The sequence below is a fragment of the Patiria miniata genome, unplaced genomic scaffold (genome assembly GCF_015706575.1).
Source record: "Patiria miniata isolate m_02_andy unplaced genomic scaffold, ASM1570657v1 HiC_scaffold_3, whole genome shotgun sequence".
Classification (NCBI taxonomy): domain Eukaryota; kingdom Metazoa; phylum Echinodermata; class Asteroidea; order Valvatida; family Asterinidae; genus Patiria; species Patiria miniata.
The window spans coordinates 19,232,981-19,249,868 of NW_024037069.1; the positions used below are offsets into that span (position 1 = coordinate 19,232,981).

Here is a 16,888-nt window from a genome sequence, read left to right on the forward strand (position 1 = left end):
ATTAAATAAAAAAATATGGTAAAAGGCAAGGTTAAAATCGAAAAGTTATTAACGTGGACTTGGCAAGGAATCTACAGTTCCTTGTCTATTCATCCCTGACTGAAAAGAGGGATGTTAGCCAGTTTAGAAGTGCGAACTAAAACCTTAAAGCCAGAGTCCATCATTTGCAGCCATCCAAAAAATAACTGGCATATTTATTGTTGAAAAACATACTTGGTTGAAAGATAGTTAGGGGACTAAACTCCCAGTGAAATTATTCTCTCTGGCAAGCTGTCATTTTGAAAGAATCAACGAAAGAAGGCCTTTCCAACGGTGCGTCTTAAGAAGCACCGTTGGAAATTTCCGTTTTTTTCAATAGGCGAAGTGCGTGCAAGCGTTGGCACGACGCACACGCGCGCCCGCGGTTGCTATAATTCGTCGGATCGGTGCGCGACATCGCGTAGCTGCAATCGGCTCAGTGAGAACGTGTTTCGGGCGCTGAATTCAGGCCCAATTCAACACATGATTCAGCAACTTTTGATTTGAAATCGAGATCCTAGAATGTTGTTTTTCTCGAAATATATAGCTGAAGCTGAGCTGAAACTTCATCAGGTTAGCTGTTCAGCACCCTTCTTTAGAATTTGAGCACTATTGTTGCTTGAAACGAACAAAATGCACAAATTACAGACTATTCCTTTTGAGATGGTTATAGGGACTATGGGTAGCAGTACACATGCAAGGATCATACCAATGTGCACAATAGGATAGACTTGGAGAGAGTGTCCAGTACTCCATACAGTCATGTGCAGAATGTCTTACTTCAAAACCAGTGGTTTGGGGTTTTTTTGGTCAATTTGCTTGCATGTAGTGGGGGACTCAGTATATAAACCGAATAAAACATTACTCCCAATTATTTGGTAAAGTTTAAGCTCCGGTGCTTTCTTTTTTTGAGTGTCGACAACCGAGTTGTTTTAGAATCCTGCTTGAAAAGATTTATAATAATGATTGCAAATCTCCCAGCCATGTCAACTCTTTTCAAGAAAGTCACAACTGGTATGCAAACAGTTTGTCCTGGCATATACTGATGCCATGCAAGAGATCTCCCAAACCCAAACTCCAATCGTTGAAAAAAAAAAATCAACTGAAGATAATAAACTTTCCACAAAATGATTCCCCATTAGAATTGAACGATGAAAACAATCTAGTTAAAAGATTGTAGCATTTGTTTCATTTTTGGAGGTTCTTCATCACTTCACGACAAAGGCTTGATGGACTTAAAGGGAATATACAGTATAACATTTGCAAACATCAAAAAATAAAACTACCAAGTTTTAACGAAATACCTTACTAGGATGTTAGTAAGTGACAGTCTAAAGCATCCTGTAAAATTATGGCACCTGGTGTGAAGTCATTTTCAAGAAAATGGTATTTTTGTATACATTTCCAACGGTGGTCGGCCGACCACCGTTGGAAAAATCTAACCATTTTCAACTACTGCTCCAAATTTACCCCTTTTTTTTCAGTCCAAATTTTGGTTGCTATTGCGTACATGTTCTTGAATCTATAAATTGATCCATTTTATCTGTAGTGGAGTCAGGGAACCAGACTACTTCAACATTTTTGTTTTTCTTGGTTTTTCCAGCATTTTCGAACACAAAACTTCAAACATGTCAGTGTAACAATGTTTGATCTATTATACTAACCCCTTAAATAGTTCATTTCTGAAAATTACAGCAAAAGCCAATGATGTTCATTCCCTTTAACCAACCATTGTTAATCAAATTTATTTAAATAAAATTGCAAGCATATAAGCAATCTTACCTTAAAATGTGAACGAAGGCAAGCAAGCAGATTTACTTAGATCAAGCAAGCAGGCTGTATCTGGACTTTTGTTTTGCCAGTTTTCAGTTTTATAACGATTGTTGTTGAGGCAAAGACGTCAGAAAGCTGATTTTTTTTTTTAACGTTAACTTGAAGATATCTCTTGTAAATTACATTATGCTTCGGCGAACGCAAGCATTTAGCAACAAGTACTATGCAAGCTTCATTAATTCTGTGATTGAGTGATAAAGTGCGTTGTGTATTTTTTTTTTTTTTTTTACAGAAGTACATTGTTAAATTGTCACCCCAAAGAAAGTTGAGTGCCCGTTTGCACAAGTTTTCTGAATTATTTTCTTATAAGAGTCCGGAGTCCCTGAGTGGACAAGCCACAGTGTCCCCAAAAAGGTTGCTCAGCAAAACATCAGCGGACTACCAGTCACCAGCAGAATGCATTGCATGATAATATTGGCTGGTAACATGTTATTTTTTTCTCGCTAAGTGAATATTCTGTGCTTAGCCACTACTTTTCGTTACTAGCAGGTTACTGACATTGTTGACGTCTTCTGTTGGCTTGGTAACAGGAGTGTGCTGGATCAGCAACTACTTTGATTAGTTTTCAATTTCATTAAGAAATTGAAAAGTCCACGGAGAGCAAGCTAGTTCAATTTTCTGCTTCTTCACTCCCACGTAATGTCTCCCAGCTTTTTTTTTTTCTCTCTCCAGAAAATTATCTTTCCTGTCCATTTTTTTCCCCCCGTCAGATTTCGGACTTCCTCCAGAAAGTCAACTTCTATGTGATGGCCAACGTGGGTTTCTTCAAGAGCTCGTGGCCGGACATCCGGGGCAACGCGGCCATGTTTGTGGGTTTCCTCCTGGGGAACTTGCCCGAGGCTAGCCACACACTCATCACCAAGGAGCACGTCTGTGGGGGTAAGGACACCACTCCGCCCCTTTTTTGTGCTGGTCTCAAAGGGCCAGCCAAGTGTCCGTGTACTAATCTCACCGACTGACCGATTTTCTCACTGACTCGATTCTGAGCCCAGTAGTGCTATCCTATAGACCTTTATCATGCCGCCACCATTTCAGTCATGTTCCCTGTATCCAATAACAGTACTGAATGATTTTTTTTGTGCAAAAAGGAACCAGACTATTTATCCTTCCAGCCTCGCTTTGGTTACGTTGAATTGAATGGGGAAAAATCAAGATGGCCACAACATGATAATGGTGTATAGATTTATCCTATAACAACAATGAATTGACTCTATTTCTAGAGCGACATTTTTTAGACACTATTTCATGTTTTTCTTTTTTTTCTCCTCTCTTCACCTCCACAGCTCTTATCCTACTGTTGAAGGATCCGGACGCAGCAGTGAGGATAAAAGCCTCCGAAGCCATGAGCTTACTCCCCGAGTACTAATCAGTGACCTTTGAACTCTGACCTGTCTGGCAGAGGTCAGATTGTAAATCATGTGGTACTTGTTGACTCACTCCCTGAATATGCTTATTAATGACCTTTGAACTCTGACCTGTCTGGCAGAGGTCAGATTGTCAATCACGTGGTACTTGTTGACTCGCTCCCTGAATATACTCATTAATGACCTTTGAACTCTGACCTGCCTGGCAAAGGTCAGATTGTCAATCACGTGGTACTTGTTGACTCACTCCCTGAATATACTCATTAATGACCTTTGAACTCTGACCTGCCTGGCAAAGGTCAGATTGTCAATCATGTGGTACTTGTTGACTCGCTCCCTGAATATACTCATTAATGACCTTTGAACTCTGACCTGCCTGGCAAAGGTCAGATTTTCAATCATGTGTAATCTGTTGGCTTACTCCCAGAGTACAAATTTATGACCTTTGAACTCTGACCTAGCTGGCAAAGCTCCGATTGTCATCACATGTAATCTGTCGGCTTACTCACAGAGTACAAATTTATGACCTTTGAACTCTGACCTGGCTGGCAAAGGTCAGACGGTCAATCGTGCCCAACTGGTCAAATCTGTCTTGTGATCGCACATATCTGCAGGGATGTGTTAGGGTTTATGACCCATGGTAAAGATTCATTCATCATTTCTAAGTTTATTTAGTTGTCATGGTCATTCAAATTAACAATCGTCAAATTTCTAAATTTTGTTCATGTACATAGATATTTGGAAAAACAATATTTCGGGAATTTGAAAAGAGTACTAAATATTAGAAACAGCAAAAAAGTAATGAGTGATTTTTTTGCTATAAAGTAATCAACAGCAATACACTAAGCAAAATGAGAAAATAATTTGGTTGAGACACGTTCAGGGGCCCATGTGCATGAACAAACACCCGACAAGCAAATCTCAAATCCACGTCACTTTGTCGACGTTCGAGGGTTCTCTCCTGGGAAGAAACGAAACGTTCATTGGTTAAAAAAACCCTGTCATTTATGTGTCTTCCCCCCGAGGGGAATCCAGTTGCAAACTAATGGTATCTACCTGCCGCAGTGTTGCACAGTGAACATGTAATCGTAGTGTTTGGTCATTGTACGTGTGTCTGCTTTAAAAGCAAATGTTTCTTGAACATTTTTAAACTTAAATACTAAATTACGAGGGATAAAATTAGACAGATTCACTTTCCTTTTTTGGGGTGGTGGGGAAGTTTTAGTTTTATGGTTTTTGTCTCAAAAGATGACATCTTTCTCTTATATTATATTTTACTTCTTAAGTATGTTAACATTCCTAAATCGTATTGAAAATCGAAGAAATTTTTGACCGGACGTCGTATTGGAGTACATGTTAAACGTGAACTCTTCAAAATGGGGATTAAGCTATGTTGCGTCCGGATTACATGGCTATGGCTTGCAATAATACATGTGGCTGTGGAAGCAAATGAAGCCACTTCCCATTGACACGTGTGCTACGACTAGCCGTAGCCATGCAATGTGGATGCAGCCTCAGCTGCAGGGAGTTTGATGTACTATAGTCGGGTGTCCTCGATGCCAAGGCCTGTGTCACAGTAGTGTATTCCTTGGGGACATGACTACGATGTGTGAATGTGCAATCAGTGAACTTAATGAAAAGTGATTCCAATAAAAAAGTTAAAAATGTGTCTTGGTATTATATATAAAACAAGGATTAATGCATATAAATGTTTCAGCCGTTGTGTAGTCTTTTTGGCCGTGCACAGCAAAAAAGTAACAATAGTGAATGCCATGTGACTCACTCTCGGCCAATCAAGATGCAGAATCTGTGGCTGAGGTGTTATAATGCACAATATTCCTTAGTTCCTTGTTCAATATGACACCAGTCAACATTTGAAAATATTACACAGAATATGTTTGATTTTTAAATGCGGTGGTGAAAAATATATATTCCATTTGTTAAAAGAAGATATACCTTTTTGGGATAGAGAATTTCTAAATTTTGTTGTACTAAATTAAAGATACACAACATGGAATAAACGATAACAAATTATTTTGCTTTTGCCGAACATGGGAACATAAAACACTTCAAATTTTAATATTTTATAATTTGACAATTGTGTTTATGACAAACAATATAATACAGTTGTTTTGCTCAACATTATGCAAATATATGATATCTCAATTATATCGTAGAACGTTAAAAGAAATTTGATTTTATAACTTGCATAATAAGCGATAAGCAATCTATGAAATTATGTAAAAATGATTAAAACATTCTGATGAGAATTCAACTTGTTTTGATTTTGACAAAGCAGCTTTGTAATTAAAAATAGAAGAGGTGGCATTATGTGGCATTTGATCATGTTTATAACTTCTTCAGTTAGAAAACTATAAGTGGTGGGCAGCCGTGTTAGGCAGAATCAAATGGGAAAGGAAAGTGGCATTTAAGAGCTACCTTACTTTTCCTTAAGAACGTGAAACAAAAGGCAGTGGTCAAAACTTGTTAAAACTTGAAATATAAAGCATTATTAAATAGAGAAGTTTTTAGACAAAATTGGAACTTTTAGGGTTTCTTTTATACTAATTTCTTTACAGTTTATCTGTCCAAATAATAACTACATTATTAAGTCAAACAATAAAATTTTGTTCAAGAAATCAAACAAATCACATTTTGCACAAGTTGGACATTATTTCAGTTACATCGCAATGTCATAGTTAATTAATGTCAATTAATTCTGGGCTTTGCGAATTAAGAATATGTGCCAGCTGATAAAATTTGGCTTCTCTGCTGTTGGACGTACAATAATCATATAATACATGTAAATTGTCACTTGAAAAAAAAAAGGTGTGAATTTAACTTAAAATACTTTTGCCCAAAGTGCATTTACTAGTACATTGTCCGCATTGTCACATAATTTGCTGTCAAAACATTACTTAGTGCTGATTTCTATGTCCAAAAAAGATCATGCATTAAAAATAAACAATAGAACAAAAATGTGTCCATGAAACTTGGTGTGGTCAATGCATTGCTTCATATACTCCAGTGCTGTGTAATTAATCACTGATTAATATTGTTCATAAAAAATAATCTTGCGTTTAAGATTTTTGTATAAAATTTGGAACCTATTTAAAACAGTAACACATGACTCAAGAAGAATCCATGGCGCAAATCCAAAAAAAATTGGGAAGAAAGTTTTAAGGAACGAAAGAATTGAGGAAAAAGAAATCTGGGCGTTTGGAAAGTTGCACTACAGTGGGACTACACATCAAAATACTTCTCTTGCTCATATATCTAATGACGTTTTCTTCACAGTTGAAGTTTAAAAAAAATTAGGAGTCAATCATTTCCATCCATATTAAGATGAAATAATTTGTTTTGATTAACAGTTGTTGATAGACTTTTGCACGGAATGCCAACACTCAGGACAGGTTTTGTTGTTTAAATTCAGTGACAATGAAATTACAAAGTGTCTACACATGTGTATAATGCAGTAACAGAGACATGTCCTCCCTGAGGGCGCTCTATGCAAAGGGTCTGTTATTTTCCCCTCATTGCAGTGCTGTAGTCCAATCCATCACAAGCCTGGTCACAAATAAATCACAAAGTCCATTACTAGTCCTGTCACAATTAAAGAGAAAACGACAACACCGGAGTGCCTTTGTCACAACTTATTTGAATAGCTTGTGACTTGATTTGGGACTGGAGGACTTGTGATGGACTCGACTACAACACAGATGTGTAAGGCCAAAAAAACATAATTGTTGGTCTCTGGTCAGACCAAAGTTCCGGAATGGATGCGGCGATGCGGTTTCTTTAAAAAAAAAAAATTTCAAGCTTGGATTGTACAGAGTGAGTAAAAAAAAAAAAAACCAAATGTCGGGATCATTGTTTTAGTGAAGTTCTGCATGTAGCACTTTCAAAATCTAGGATATGAAAGCCCAATTCATAAGCTTTCTTTTAGTACAAGAATCATTCCAATCACCCATGTAATTTTCAAGTTACGGAATTTTAAACACGACCACCGTTTTAAAGTTCTGTCCATGGATCACAAAAAGGTAAGTGTTCTTTCAGCAAAATGAAAACAAATCCCATAGGGATGGTGTGAATTGTTTTTGTTTTGCTGTAAGAACGCACACCTTTCTGTAACTCAAAAAGTACATGAGTGATTTACTCGCCATGTACAGACAATGTCGGTATTATTTTGCTTATTTTTGTCCTCATATACATTGGTGTCTTCCATCATTTGCCTTGGTGCCCTCCATCATTTGCCTTTGTACCCTTCCCCATTCATTGGTGCTCCTTGGTACGAAAATTTGAGGCGGTGCTGCAACAGAGGGGGCTGCTGTAGCTACCGCGGAAAATATGAAAAAAGAAAAAAAAACATCGACGCGCATGATCAAAATCGACGCGCGCACTGACCAGAGACCGGCTTATTTTTTTTTGGCCTAATGGAACTGGACTCATTTAACACTCACTGTTAACTCGCGCTCGATTCAGCACTCCTAAGCGAGTCGTCCTAATCTTCAATGGAGTTGGCGTGGATGAAGTTCGCCACTTTCTGCATGAGGTCGGATTTCTTCTCCTTGGCTTTGACTGGAATTCCTTTGTTTTTCAGCCACGTTGCCAGGGTAACGGTATTCACTTTGGATAGCTGTTGGAAGAAAAGAATTGTCAGTCCGTTTTTTAAAGAAATCTGAGAATATTTCACAACAAAAACTAGACATCATGTACACTGATCTCTTCAGATTTCAAGTTTTAAACCAAAGAAATCATATTTATTTCTTAAAATAAATCTAGCTTTCCCACAGTATCTTTACATCAACTGATGACAACTATCTCTGACATTTCAATTTTTTCCTGCACATTTTTGTAAGGACTTACTTGGTCGTTGATGGCAAGCGACTGTACATTGACCTCTTCCTGTACTTTAGGTTTAGACCTGGCCTTCTTGCTGGCTGGAGGGCCGTTACCGTTGTCATCCTACAGACACAAAACAAGCATGTCAACGTCAAACACAGGGATGGATCTTTATACATTCTATTTGTTGTTTTTTTTGTCTGTGATAAAATGCATGTACATGCAGGAGTTTTGATCAGCACTAAGCCAAATGACTGAAGTCACAATAAAATCAAAACTTGGGATTTAAGTTATCTTTGAAAACTTCTAAAACTTTTTTTTTTCTTGTGATTCACCGAATGGATCCGACGTCAAATTAATTTTTAAACCCACTGATTATGGACACTTTTAAAAATGTATCATGAAGTATATGTACATACAGGTTCTGCTCCGACAAAAATTGAGGCATATTTTAAAAACAATCTCACAAATCTTGCTGATATATATAACAAAAGTTACCTTTGATTTTCTTTTTGCAGTCTTGCCGCAGTCTTGCTTCTGTAGTTCAGCACGTTTTGGAGCTTTTACAACAATACCGTCCAGTGTCTGCTGTACTTTCTTTTTGACGGCGGGTGCTTTAGCGGCTTGAGAGGAGTCTTTGCGAGGAAAGGACGGCGCAAACGATGGCTTGGTTGGCTTGGGTCTGTCTGGGTGACTGTTCTGCGGTTTCTGAGGGGGAGTTGACAGGCCTGCTGCACCCAGAGAGGTGCATTGTAGGGATGCGGTAAAAGTTGATGGACGTACTTGGGTCTTAGGGTGCTGGTTGACCTGCCTGCTGGGGTGGAACGATGGTACAATCCTCGGGGAGAGATCGTCATATCGGGAACTTGTTGAGGAAGCAGGGATGTTGTGCGACGTCCGCGAACGCTGAGGTACAAACTTGGGAATTATACGTTGATGCATTTGCATATTTGATTGGTTGCTGCCCATCATAGTCGCCACTGGAATGCACTGATTGGTTGATTGAATGCTACTGTATGTCGTCTTGTTGACGACAGGGTTGGAGTAAGCTGTGTCATTCCACATATTCGCGGCACTGAAGCTAAAGTTATTCAAAGCCTGCTTCGGTAGTACTGGTCTGAAGGACGTTTGTCGTGCTGGTGGAGACAAGGCAGTTGAAACGCTGAAAATGTTTACATTATTGTAAACAGGACCTGGGTACGTGTAGCCTGTATGTGCAGCATACTGGCCGTCCGTTTGTGGCGTTTGGGCAACCCTGTTGGTCGCGGCGGGAATGGACACGCGACCGGCGATGGAGAAGGAGGCGTTGAAATCGCCCACGGTTCCAGAGAGGGGATAGGTGGGCGACCGGTAGCTAGGAGTCGGGGTGTGCTGGGACAAGGACGGAGTAGGGGTGAAACTGTTGGGAGCAGGGCAGCCTTGGAGGGAGATGGGTCTGCTTGGGATGCGACGCACTGATGTAGGTGGGGGTGTGCTGGATAGGTTCAACTGGGACAGCTTAGCTTCCTAACGGCAGAAAATGACAAAATTATATAGCACAGAAAACATTTGTTAAGCAAAAATTGTGTACGATGTGCAAATTGGACTGTTTCTCAAGTAATTTCGCTGAGTCCATAAATTTCCTAAAGCAATATATTCTGCCTAGCAGCTCCGTAAAATTGGGTCCAGTTTTATTGGATTTACATCCTACCAAAGGACCGTGCATACATTTTTGTCATATCGCTGTCCGTCACAAGTCAATCACAAGTTATCAAGTCTAAAGTAATGTTTGGTCCCTGATTATAGTTTGTTGTAAAAAAAAAAATGGAGCCCTCTCTCATTTCATTTTGTCAAGACTCTTTAGGGTGAGTAAAAAAAAACCTGAAACCCAAATGTCAGGACTAACGTTTTAGTAAAGTTCTGCATGTAGCACTTTCAAAAGCTAGGATATGAAAGTCCAATTCCTAAGCTTTCTTTCAGTACAAGAATCATTCAAATCACTCATGTACTTTTCAAGTTACGGAATTTTAAACACAACCACCATTTTAAAGTTGTTCACGGATCACAAAAAAAGGTGTGCATTCTTTCAGCAAAACGAAAACAATTCACATACATCCCTATGTGATTTGTTTTCGTTTTACTGAAAGAACACTGAACTTTTTTGTGATTCGTGGACAGAACCTTAAAACGGTGGTTGTGTTTAAAATTCCGTAACTTGAAAAGTACATAAGTGATTTGAATGATTCTTGCACTAAAAGAAAGCTTATGAATTGGGCTTTCATATCCTATATTTTGAAAGTGCTACATGCAGAACGTCACTAAAATAATGGTCCCGATATTTGGGTTTCGGTTTTTTTTACTCACCCTGTATAAAGTTTTGACTCTGATCAAGATGCAATGTTTTTTCTTACCTCCTTTCCTGTCGGGAACAGTCCCGTGTTGATGTACTGGGCTTTAGGAGTTACCTCGAAGGCCGTACCGCACACTGAGGAGACTTTGTACTGTAAGTCCGTCAGGAAGGCATTCAGGATAGGGGCTGGGTCGATGCGGGCTTGTAGTATGGGCTCGTCCTTGCGAATGCAGAACTCTGGGTAGCTGGTTTATTTGAAAGTTACAGAATTTTTTTCAACAGAGAAAGAGAAAGACAAGAAAGTCTGACTAGTTGACTTACTTAAGTCCCCAGTTGGTGTAGGCTAGGCTGCACCCTCACATCGCATCGCACAGACTTAGTATTTGAGTGTTTTTTCCTCGTAATTTTGCACTGATTTAATAACAAAATGAAGTACATACAACATTTACATCTCATGATCTGTAAACGGTAAAAACTTGATATCAGAACTTTAAATTTATACCCAAAAGGCAAATTTTTCAAAAATAGTTTCCAATTTACAGAACAAATATTTTCACCTGTTCCATGACATCAACTCAATATTTAATAGATTCATGACATTTATTTCTTTTTTATAAAAAAAAACAAATTCTTAACACATGCGCCCATAAATAAGCTCCATTTTCAAAGGTAGTGTTGGTTTTGGCTGAATGATAATGGGCAAATTGTTTGCACAACTATACAGAATAAATAGCGAGGGAAATAGTTTTTAGATATGCAAATATAAAAACTCAAGGTGTTTAAGGATGCTGGTATCTTCTGTTGCTGTGGCAGGAGGAATGTTTTGGGTTATTACAGAAGGAAGCATATAAAGGATACGTGAAGAGTGTAGGTCCAATGGCAGGGAAGTAGACGTTGTAGTAGAGAACTCCGACATCAGTTTCTGGAAGCCGGTAGCCGTACTGTCAATACACAAATAAAGGTAAATTTTTTTATATAAAATTAATACTAGGATTTGGGCTAAATTGTTCATGCAGATTTCTGGCAATCGAGAGGCAGCACCAGCAGGTTAAAATCCCAATTTAGTTTATTCTCTTTAATTAGTCCAGTTTTTAATCACCGACCATGCCTATCCCACAATCTAATAGACCTTTAATTTGTCCATTTTTTATTAAACAGTATTCATAAATACCTAAGACAGCTCACCTATTCCTATTGGTGGAGAGCCTGTCACATGGGTGGTTTTAAACGGTTGATAAAACACCGACTGGTTTTAAACGCTTTTTTTCCGGTGTCACATGAAATTTGGACTCCTATGAAATCTCTTTTACTCCTTTTACTCTTTTATTAGTTGAACCCTCACATGTGACCAGTCACTCTCCTAATTATGTTCACTTAGGCATGCGCAATACTGCCAACGATTCCGTATTTCATAGTCCTAAATTCACACTACACCGGCACCGCTGCATTCTGCGCCACAGAACACGCCACGCTTGCGCCAATCTCCATATCAGGAGAATTCTAGTACTACTCGCGTAAGGCACATACCATAAACATAGCTAGAGGGGTGTTTCACTAAACATGAAGTCAAATCATTGAACAAAATCGTTGGGAAGTTTGACTTGTTCTGACTTTTTGACCGAAAGGTATAATGAATGGGAATAAACATGTGCTTGGCCAGTACGTTTAAAACCGGCTAGAGTCCTGAGTTGCCGATGAAGAGATAATTAGACCCAAAAAAAATTATTCTTCTGATAGTTGGACACTGTTGACAAATCGTGCTTTACTCCATGGGTTTAACTTTAGAAAACTGATAAGTTTTGGGTTATAATGAGGGGTATAAATGGTTGGAGTTTGCATGAGGATTGTTGGGCAATTACTGCGTGTGTGATGACATACCGCATTCTTCCAGTATCTTCGGATTTCTTTGTAAGTCTTGAAGGGGCTGGTGGATGGAATCTCATGACTGATGCTAACCACTTTGCCTTTCTTGAGGCTACAACAAAAATGAGAACAAAATCTTTCAATATCGGGTATTGCCCTTCAACAATATACTTTCACAAGCACTGTATAATAATAATAATATGAATAATTTAAAAAATGCTTTCCATGTAACAAAGACATCACAAAGCGCTGTCCAATTAAAAATCCACTGGTTATTAAGAAATACAGATAAAAAAGTTTAAAAACATAGAAGCAGGCCTAATTAAGAACTTAACAATTAACTTAAGTGATACAATAGTAATGCTTAGAAAGATGGGTTTTCAAGTAAGTTTTAAAAATGTTGAAGGTATCAGCAGATCGGATTGCTGCTGGTAGCCTACTCCACAGACGGGTGGGGGGGGTGGGGGGTGGGGGGGGGCAATATATTGTGAATAACTTTTGTATATTCAGAGCTGTTGGACATCCTGTGAGAAACTTCACAAGTGGGACTCGAACCCACAACCTCCTGCTTACTAGTGCAGACGCTTTAACTTCAGTAAAAGCTCGATAAGTCAAAACCTGCTATTAAACTCGAAAACCTTTCTAACTCAAGTAAGAAATTATTCCCGTCAATTGTTTTTGAAAAGAAAATCCATTTGCAAACTCAAAACTCTGCTTAACTTTAAATTTGAGACCATAACCCTGAGGTTTGACTTATTGAGATTTCACTGTACTCCACCACCGAGCTTGCCAGAGTTGGCTGGCTGGTTCGAATCTGATCCAACAGACGGAGGTTGCTGTGATCAATAACTTTTGTGTGTGTTTTTTTTTGCTGACGGATACAAAATTCCATCAAAAGTTAAGAACAAAGTCAAAATATCTATCTTTTTTTTCAGGAAAATCACAAATATGTTTGCAGTGATCCAACGATTCCCAGTTGGGCTGTTTCTTACCTTGGCAAGACATAACACCACTTGTTGTCAATGGAGTACTCGGATATGACGTTGTTCGCGGAGAGAAAGAACTGGTCCAGAATGGGTTGGCACACTTCAAAATCAATCAGCTAGAAATAATAATTAAAACACAGACAATGCGCAATAAATAAGTTCAGAAGCATGAAAGCAAAAAAAAATAGGAAAAGCTGACATACTCTATATACAGGGTTCCCAACTCTTTATAAAAACAAAATTTCTTGAGTTTCCCCTGAAATTTCTCTGAGAAATTTCCAAATTCCATTAGAAATATTTTCACTTTAACAAGGTTGCTAGAAGTCAAGAGGTGGTGCAGCTCAGCCAATTGTTACTGTCTGGAGAGGTAATCTTCAAACTGCATAAACTCTAAAATGCCACCATAGCCAGTCAGTCAATGGACACAACGTGGACACATGGTACAAACTGGTGAAAACCTTTCCCTTCTGGGTCACTGTCAAATTCCCCGATTGTTCCCTGATTTTTGGGGTGTTTTTCCCAAATTCCCTGAGTTTCTCCTGGAAACTCATTTTTGAAGTTTCCCCTGATTTTCAGAGTGGCTGGAAACCCTGCTAAAGGTTTTTACATTTTAAAGCTTAGTGTAACCAGCTTGAGATTTAAAACAATTATTTCAGAAATTTACAATCACTGGAGAAACTTACTGAGCTCTGTGGTAGCTTCACCATGAGGGGACGCAGCACAAGACAAATCTCAGCTTCAGTTACGTTCAGCTCCAAATCTAATGAAACATCAAACAATACAGGTTTACCAATAATAATCGGCATTTAAGAACGCTCTTATTAGTAAAATCACAGGGTTTACAGTATTATTATTACCCCTGATCATTGGGCCAATTAAACATTCCAAATACCATATCAGCTCCCTGGGGAGTGTTGAGCTCGATGCTGCCCGTTAGGTGCAAGCAAGCTTATTCAATCACAATAACCATCTCTGCCCTCACAGGTACCCATTAACTCCTGGGTGGAGAGAAGCAACGAGTGACAAAGTGCCTTGCTCAAGGGCACACGTACCATGACCCTGGCTGGACTCGAACCCATAACCCGCAATTTTACCCACAGGCCACGAATCCAGTGCCCTTAACCACGAGGCCACAGCACTCCACACAACCAATAAGACTCATTTGTTGATATCGTTTCAACTTAGACCTTTTTTTATCTAACCTATTTTGTTTACTTTTTTGTAAATCATTACTAGAAATTTTACAGCAGTTTCCAAACTTCACTTTTTTCATAATTTGCATATAACAGATACGGACACCCTACCAAAGTTAGGAGAAATTACAACACATGCACTATTTTCCTTTTTCAAATATCACACTAGAGGAGTCTAAATTGATACAGTTCAGGTATTCACCGATTTTTTAAAAATAAAGTTGATAATTTTGTTATAACGTTATTAATTTCAAGTTGATAATTTAAAAGGCAAAGTCAATAAATCAAGTAATATCAAGTTTAACTCATAATTTAATTTCAAGTTTAAGTCAGAAAAGGATAACTCAGAAATGTCACAATTCAGCAAAACTGACTTAATAAAGTCAAAGTTGATTATAATTTATGAATATTTAGCACTGCTATTTTAAATTTTACAACTTTGATTTTTCTGATACATTTGGAGCTTTTTCCAACAATGAGATGTACTTACCTACAGCCGCTACCCTGCCAGAGTTCAGCAGGAAATCTCTGCCTTGGATGTACCAGTTGCCTGCTTTGTTCCACAGTGGGGCCATTCTGGCCCTGATGGTGTAGGCTAAGCAGGCTTGGAAGACGGGACTTATGACTCGCATTGGTTTATTCACCTGGGGAAAAAAAATCACACAAAGGAAATTAAAATATTACTACTAGATACAGTATTTTGGCCGGCACTCAAAAATATAAACTTTCCCTGATTAATTTGAAAAGGTGAAAGTAATACTTGGACTTTCAAAGTTTTCTCTAAACACCACAGCTAATAATGTCAAGAAAATTAGAAATCAACCCAATTTAATTTGATTTTAATTTTTTAGTAATTGAGGATCTGAAATAGTCTTTTAAAGCTAAAACTCTGTCTAAACTAGGTTTTTTGAACAATCTTTTTTCAAGAATTTATTACGTTTTAGTGAAACATTTTCCCAAAAGTCCAAACAATTCTAATCATTTCTCAAATCTTGTCTTCAGAAATTGTTACCTTCCCTACCATCAATTTAAATTTAATGCATCTCTTACTTTTTATTTCTTTTTCGGAACAACATCCAATAAAGCATTATAAGAAATTAATAAAATTGGTACCAAGAGACTTTATAGGTACTGGCAGAGATCCAGAATTTGTTGTATCAATAAAATGCATGATTGGATTTTCCTTGCGAACTTACCACGAGTCCCATCTTTTGGCATCTAGCCTGCAGACGACCTGATTTCCACACCGACTGCTGCAGGACGGCGTAGATGTATCCCTCCTGCTGAAGGGACGGTGAAGCTAGAACGCCTGGCTCAGTGAATATCAACTCTCTGCAAAAAACATGATCACTCTCTTAAAGGGCCCATGAAATGCAATTTTTTTTTAATGCAGTCCTTGAAAATGCACCTTTGTGTCCCTTTAACCTTATTTTCAATGTTCATTTTGCCATTTTCAAGGGTATTTTGGTGCCGTTTTGGTTTTGATGCTAATGCAAATTTCAATATTCATGAGCAAAAGTGTGATGTCATATCAGGCAGAAACCTCAATGTTGCAATTAGTTTATGCACAAAAAGTTGCCAAAATTTGGGATATTTCGTTGTCATAAACTTTCTTTTCATTAGTGATTCGTTGCTGTGTCAGTTCATAAAGATAAAAGTAATTTTACAGATGTGAAGAACACGGTTCCTTCTTTCAAATCAACAAAATAAGCAACACTAGTGTATATTTTCCTCTTTTTTTTGGTTATTTATTTCATCAATGTAAGAAAATGCAATCAAAGAAATACATGTACCACTTGAAGAATAAACTAGAAGGAATACCAGAGATATACATCAAAATAAATCTGCCAAAAAAATGAAAGTTAAGTGATCAATATAAAAAGAGGAAAAATATCTTGAGGACAGCTCCAAAAGTTGATAAAATCTCTACATGTAAATATACACTTGCCTGCATTTTACAATTTGAGGCTGGGAGCCCACATATTTACTGGGTGTCATCCCTCCTTCGGTATTTTCCTGAACTTGAAGTGTGACGGAGCACAGATCCTTGAAGTTGGGTGTAGATGCAAAGAAGATACTGGATGCGCTTGATTTAGAGGCCATAATGCCTTGTCACTCGGGGGTTTATTTGGTCCTTCATGAACCTAGACTAGAGGAAATGACAAATGTAAGTAGGGGGGGGGGGGAAAAACTATGTAAACTTTGTAAAGTTCACTGAGAATGAAACAAAAATGAAGAACTAACGTTAGACATGTCCTTTGTCAAACAAGAAGAAAGAACGAATACAAGGTATTGTTCTCTGGCATTTTCTTTTCTTCTAATTTTTGTTTTTGCATACTATTTGCACTGAAAAGGGAAAAGGGAAAAGGTAGCATCCAGACGCCACTTCTACTTTGGTTGTGTACAAAATCTATGAAGAGTCGAGTGCATTTTCAAAGTATTTTCTAACAAATTTGGAAA

At 38.1% G+C, this 16,888-nt stretch overlaps 2 protein-coding genes across 5 annotated transcripts in view; one reads left to right on the top strand and one right to left on the bottom strand.

Annotated features, from left to right (window-relative positions):
- Positions 1 to 5,627, top strand: part of LOC119737202 (maestro heat-like repeat-containing protein family member 1) — a 50,599-nt gene extending 44,972 nt beyond the window's left edge. For all 4 annotated transcript variants that reach the window (XM_038211382.1, XM_038211383.1, XM_038211384.1 and 1 more), the window contains 2 exons: positions 2,562 to 2,730; positions 3,135 to 5,627. In XM_038211382.1, the coding sequence (XP_038067310.1) occupies positions 2,562 to 2,730; positions 3,135 to 3,217 (252 nt within the window). In that variant the 3' untranslated portion in view covers positions 3,218 to 5,627. The remainder of the gene's footprint in view (positions 1 to 2,561; positions 2,731 to 3,134) is intronic.
- A 2,015-nt stretch (positions 5,628 to 7,642) lies between these two features.
- Positions 7,643 to 16,557, bottom strand: LOC119736608. Its single transcript, XM_038210624.1, has 11 exons — positions 16,373 to 16,557; positions 15,625 to 15,756; positions 14,919 to 15,072; positions 13,919 to 13,995; positions 13,242 to 13,351; positions 12,265 to 12,361; positions 11,245 to 11,327; positions 10,448 to 10,631; positions 8,556 to 9,563; positions 8,082 to 8,180; positions 7,643 to 7,851 (listed from the first exon to the last, which is right to left on the bottom strand). Exons 1-11 carry the CDS (start codon positions 16,529 to 16,531, stop codon positions 7,717 to 7,719), a joined length of 2,238 nt encoding a protein of 745 aa, XP_038066552.1. The 5' UTR covers positions 16,532 to 16,557; the 3' UTR covers positions 7,643 to 7,716.
- Between the last annotated feature and the right edge of the window lie 331 nt (positions 16,558 to 16,888).

What these genes read in the sequence shown, in the direction of transcription:
- LOC119736608 (XM_038210624.1), bottom strand. Translation starts at nt 16,531, where the DNA reads ATGGCCTCTAAATCAAGCGCATCCAGTATCTTCTTTGCATCTACACCC. An exon ending in TGAAGCTACCACAGAGCTCA is followed by an intron (nt 13,352 to 13,918) that starts GTAAGTTTCTCC and finishes TATTATTTCTAG; the next exon opens with CTGATTGATTTTGAAGTGTG. An exon ending in TGGTGTTATGTCTTGCCAAG is followed by an intron (nt 12,362 to 13,241) that starts GTAAGAAACAGC and finishes TTTTTGTTGTAG; the next exon opens with CCTCAAGAAAGGCAAAGTGG.